Below are 5,000 nucleotides of genomic sequence, written 5' to 3'. Positions count from 1 at the left end.
AGTCTGGTTCAGTCTGGTTCAGTCTGGTTCAGTCTGGTCCAGTCTGGTCTGTCTGGTTCAGTCTGGTCCAGTCTGGTTCAGTCTGGTTCAGTCTGGTCCAGTCTGGTTCAGTCTGGTCTGTCTGGTTCAGTCTGGTTCAGTCTGGTTCAGTCTGGTCTGTCTGGTTCAGTCTGGTTCAGTCTGGTCCAGTCTGGTTCAGTCTGGTCCAGTCTGGTTCAGTCTGGTCTGTCTGTCTGAAGGAGGTGTGGTCATCTCCTCCTCCCTCTCCTGGCGGTAGTTGCTGGAGCAGCTGACATTAATCATCAATCAACACTCTTCAGTATATCACCCCTGGTCTTCTTGCCATTCATCTCCAGATCGTTATCTCCACAGTGGTAGTACTTTCAGGCTCTCTTACATTGCTCGTTAGTTTTTGACTTTGTCTCTGTTCACTTTTGTAGCTTTTGGTGCTCATCCTATTTTTGTCCTTTGGTCCTAGTGTGGTATGCTTACCTGCCAGCTGCCTCCACTTCCTGTGATTCCTACCTGCCCACTCTCCAACATCATTGCTTCTCCTCGGATCACAGTGGACTGGAAACATCATCTGGAGGAACACTGGAAGCCCAGCATGCTCCTCGCTCCCTTGAAGACTCTGTCTTCAATCCCAGCCACGTTGGACTCTGAGAAACCTCGCCCTGTCCACCATTTAAATGTATTATTTATTAATAACTTCTCTTTGTTACTACTTTAAACCTGGACTAGTGTGTGCTGCTTTTGGGTCCACGTTTTGTTTCACCAGAACATAACACATAGTGCTTCTCACCTGCTGACATAGAGAAACAGCCCATAGTGAGGGTGTGAGAGATCTGAATAACATCTGTAGAGACCCTCCCTGTTGTATAACATCTGTAGAGACCCTCCCTGTGATTTATCACACACTTTTTGGATAAGACATTCATGTGTTAATGAAAAGAACAAAACAAAAAAATATACGAAATATATATTTAATATATATAATATATATATTATATATATATATTAAATATACGAAAAAACGAAAAACCCACGTGACTCCTGTTCTTCAATTAAAAATGAATAATGACAAAAGGAATTCGCAAAAACAAAAAACGGCCCAGATTGGATCCTTTTTTCGTTTTTTGATTTAGAAACCCAAAAACCCAAACCAAAAACCAAAAACCAAAAACCCAAACCAAAAAATAAAAAATCGTTTTTTCGTTTTTGAATTCAAAAGGAATAAGGGATTATCCGATGACAGACCGACCTGGTGTCCTGTTATGTTTGTCACAGCTCTTTGTTTATGTTTTCGCTATGCTTCTTTTGTATGTGAATGTTTTTAATGTTTTCTGCTGTTACTATGGATACTAACATTTAGAAATTAAAATAATTAAAAAAAGGGCTTTGGGATCACCCAGTGACGTCACAACGCACGACCGCAACTCCGAGCTTCACTGCGCATGCGTGGAACCTCACAGCTCAACACTGTTTCAATAGGCGGGGAGACGAAGAGACACGCCATTGGTCAGAACTGCTCCGTCAGAGCTTCCTATTGGCCGGTGGCTCCGTCAGAGCTTCCTATTGGCCGGTGGAGTCGCCCCGCCAGTGGAGCAGAAGCAGCGGCATTATTAAAGCTCACGGCCTGATGGAGGCTGCAGTCAGCAGGGCTTAGATAGAGCAGGGTTAGCGGGGTGTTAGCGGAACTAGCGGATAGTGCCAGGATGTGTTGAGAGAAGCAGCTGGTTGTTGTTGGTTCGCAGTCAAACTGAGCTAACGAAGCTAACTGAGCTAACGAAGCTAACGAAGCTAACTGAGCTAACGAAGCTAACTGAGCTAACGAAGCTAACGAAGCTAACTGAGCTAACGAAGCTAACTGAGCTAACGAAGCTAACTGAGCTAACGAAGCTAACGAAGCTAACTGAGCTAACGAAGCTAACTGAGCTAACGAAGCTAACGAAGCTAACGAAGGATCTGATCTGATGCGAGCAGGAAGCTAACGTGGCTAGCAGCTGTTAGCGGTGTTTAGTGTCCGTTAATAGTTGCAGTCTGTCGGCCACAGTCCTGATGAGCTGCCCGCTGAACCTCCAGAACCTCCAGAACCTCCCGTCCGGACTGATGGAAGCCGTCTTTACTCCAGAGAACCTGACAGGAAGGTGAGTTCATGTTAGCACATCTGGGTCAGGTAATAACAACATCTGGGTCAGGTAATAACAACACGTTGATGATGATGATGATGATGAACGAGTTGATTCAGAATAAAGGTGAGCAGTGAAACCAGGTGATCTCTCTCTCTCTCTCTCGTGGATCAGGAGCTCCATGAACTCTCTCTCTCCACTGAGTTTCCCCAAATCCAGATCAGCTCTGTGGGACGGCAGCCCTGCTGGAGACCAGCTCCACCTCCAGCTCTGTGCTCACAGGTAAACACCTACACACCTGTACACACCTATACACCTGGAGACCAGCTCCAGCTCTGTGCTCACAGGTAAACACCTACACACCTACACACACAGCTACTAATACAGGTGTGTGTGTGTGTGTGTGTGTGTGTGTGTGTGTGTGTGTGTGTGTGTGTGTGTGTGTGTGTGTAGGATGCCTCATCTGGTGCTGGTGGAGAAAGCTCTGCGTCTGGCTCAGCGTCACGCCCGTCACAGCAACAAGTCCCACCTCCTGTGTTTCCTCCTGGGGTCAGTGAGCGTCGACGCAGGTAAGAGTTCACCTGATCTACTGACGGGGGTCCAGAACCGCCTCCGGTAGTCTGATAGATCCACCAGAACCGCCTCCGGTAGTCTGATAGATCCATCAGAACCGTCTCCGGTAGTCTGATAGATTCATCAGAACCGCCTCCGGTAGTCGGATGGATCCATTAGAACTGCCTCTGGCCTCCTCAGCTGTGATTGGTCCAGGTTCTGACTCTGGTGTTACCTGTCCTCTGGTCCAGATGAAGAGGGGGTCACCGTGACTCTGGACCGCTTCGATCCGGGTCGGGACCAGGCCGGAGCCTCGGGCCGGGTCCCCTCTGCTCCGCTGCTGCCCGGAGACGTCCCGGTTCCCTGTTGGTTCTCCTCCTCGCAGACCGAGACCACGTCCGAGGCTGTCGTCCAATCAGAGGCTGAGCTGCACCGCTGCTTCAAGGTGAGTGGGACACCTGCAGCTCAGAGGTCAGAGGTCAGCGTCCCGTCCATCAGAGACTGAACTGCTGTTTGAGCTTCATCTCTTTAAACTGGATTTATAGTCGTGTGTTCAGTAGTTATTATGGGATGTTGCTGCATTCATGCAACGTTGTCAGAATGTGAAGAACAGAGGCCTGTACTACGGAGCGAGTCCAGGGTATCTCCGTCGTCCCCAGGGTATCACCTGGTTATCAACATGGACTAGTCTACAGACCAATCACAGACTTGGACCAGTCTACAGACCAGGACCAGTCTACAGACCAATCACAGACATGGACCAGTCTACAGACCAATCACAGACATGGACCAGTCTACTGACCAATCACAGACATGGACTAGTCTACAGACCAATCACAGACATGGACTAGTCTACAGACCAATCACAGACATGGACTAGTCTACAGACCAATCACAGACATGGACTAGTCTACAGACCAATCACAGACATGGACCAGTCTACTGACAGCAGACAGACACATTTATCAAAGGAAGAGTGAACTATATCAGACAGATGTGAAGAAGGTAAACTCTTAATCAAACTAACAGTAACAGTTGAAGCTGCCAGATGCAGGAAGAACAGCTGGTGAAAGAAACTCCAGATGTTTGAATGATTCAATAAACAAACTTATTAATTTAACGGAACACTCAACAGTCAGATATACTCGTCTAGATATAAATAACTCTCTGTCTCTGTCCACCTGTCTGTCTCTCTCTCTCTGTCTATGTGTCTGTCCACCTGTCTGTCTCTGTCTCTGTCCACCTGTCTGTCTCTCTCTCTCTGTCTATGTGTCTGTCCACCTGTCTGTCTCTGTCTCTGTCCACCTGTCTGTCTCTCTCTCTCTCTGTCTATGTGTCTGTCCACCTGTCTGTCTCTCTGTCTCTGTGTCTGTCCACCTGTCTGTCTCTCTGTCTATGTGTCTGTCCACCTGTCTGTCTCTGTCTCTGTCCACCTGTCTGTCTCTCTGTCTCTCTCTCTGTCTCTGTCCACCTGTCTGTCTCTCTCTCTCTCTCTGTCTCTGTGTCTGTCCACCTGTCTCTCTGTCTCTCTCTCTGTCTCTGTGTCTGTCCACCTGTCTGTCTCTCTCTCTCTCTGTCTCTGTGTCTGTCCACCTGTCTCTCTCTCTGTCTCTGTCTGTCCACCTGTCTGTCTCTCAGGTGTTGCAGCAGTGTGTGAGCAGCAGACAGTCTCTGGATGTGTCTCAGCTGATGAAGGTCAGAGGACGAGTCGTCTGCTCTCAGCAGTCCGACGCCGCGTCGTTCGTCCTCAGCTGGTCGGCCGTTTGTCCGTCCGTCGACGTGGACGTCCAGCCGGTCAGAGCCGTCCCCATCATCCCCACCGCTCTGCTGAGGAGTCTGACCAGCATCAACCGGCCGCCGCCGCACGCCGCCAACCATCAGAGAGGCTTCCTCACCATGGACCAGACCAGGAAGCTGCTGCTGCTGCTGGAGACGGATCCTAAAGCCTCCAACCTGCCGCTGGTCGGACTGTGAGTCACCTTCATCACCTTCATCACATACACCCTCATCTTCATCCTGTCCATCAGATACAGGTTGAGGAGGTCTCTGTCTTCTGAGCTGCTGGTCGTCCTCTCCTCCTCCCCTCCTCTCCTCTCTCCTCTCTCCTCTCCTTCTCTCCTTCTCTCCTTCCCTCCTCTCCTCCTCCCCTCCTCTCCTCCTCCTCCTCTCCTTCTCTCCTTCTCTCCTCTCTCCTCTCCTTCTCTCCTTCTCTCCTTTCCTCCTCTCCTCCTCCCCTCCTCTCCTCCTCCTCTCCTCTCCTTCTCTCCTTCTCTCCTTCCCTCCTCTCCTCCTCTCCTCTCCTCCTCCTCCCCTCCTCCT

General features: G+C 49.7%; 2 protein-coding genes across 4 annotated transcripts in view; both read left to right on the top strand.

Moving 5' to 3' along the window:
* s1pr1 (sphingosine-1-phosphate receptor 1) overlaps nucleotides 1-626 on the top strand; it is a 13,452-nt gene extending 12,826 nt beyond the window's left edge. The window contains exon 3 of the transcript XR_012593082.1: nucleotides 479-626. The gene's annotated coding sequence lies outside the window, so the exon portion shown is untranslated. The remainder of the gene's footprint in view (nucleotides 1-478) is intronic.
* A 969-nt stretch (nucleotides 627-1,595) lies between these two features.
* stil (STIL centriolar assembly protein) overlaps nucleotides 1,596-5,000 on the top strand; it is a 13,209-nt gene continuing 9,804 nt past the window's right edge. Inside the window, exons 1-5 of one of the 3 annotated variants that reach the window (XM_074627940.1) lie at nucleotides 1,596-2,147; nucleotides 2,304-2,411; nucleotides 2,583-2,698; nucleotides 2,933-3,126; nucleotides 4,320-4,651. In XM_074627940.1, the coding sequence (XP_074484041.1) occupies nucleotides 2,059-2,147; nucleotides 2,304-2,411; nucleotides 2,583-2,698; nucleotides 2,933-3,126; nucleotides 4,320-4,651 (839 nt within the window). In that variant the 5' untranslated portion in view covers nucleotides 1,596-2,058. Of the gene's footprint in view, nucleotides 2,148-2,303; nucleotides 2,412-2,451; nucleotides 2,477-2,582; nucleotides 2,699-2,932; nucleotides 3,127-4,319; nucleotides 4,652-5,000 lie in introns of those variants that run through there. The other 2 variants (XM_074627939.1, XM_074627941.1) reach the window with 2 other exon arrangements.

The sequence above is a fragment of the Sebastes fasciatus genome, assembly GCF_043250625.1.
Source record: "Sebastes fasciatus isolate fSebFas1 chromosome 5 unlocalized genomic scaffold, fSebFas1.pri SUPER_5_unloc_2, whole genome shotgun sequence".
In the NCBI taxonomy this organism is placed as follows: Eukaryota; Metazoa; Chordata; class Actinopteri; order Perciformes; family Sebastidae; genus Sebastes; species Sebastes fasciatus.
This window is presented reverse-complemented; position numbering and strand designations above follow the sequence as displayed.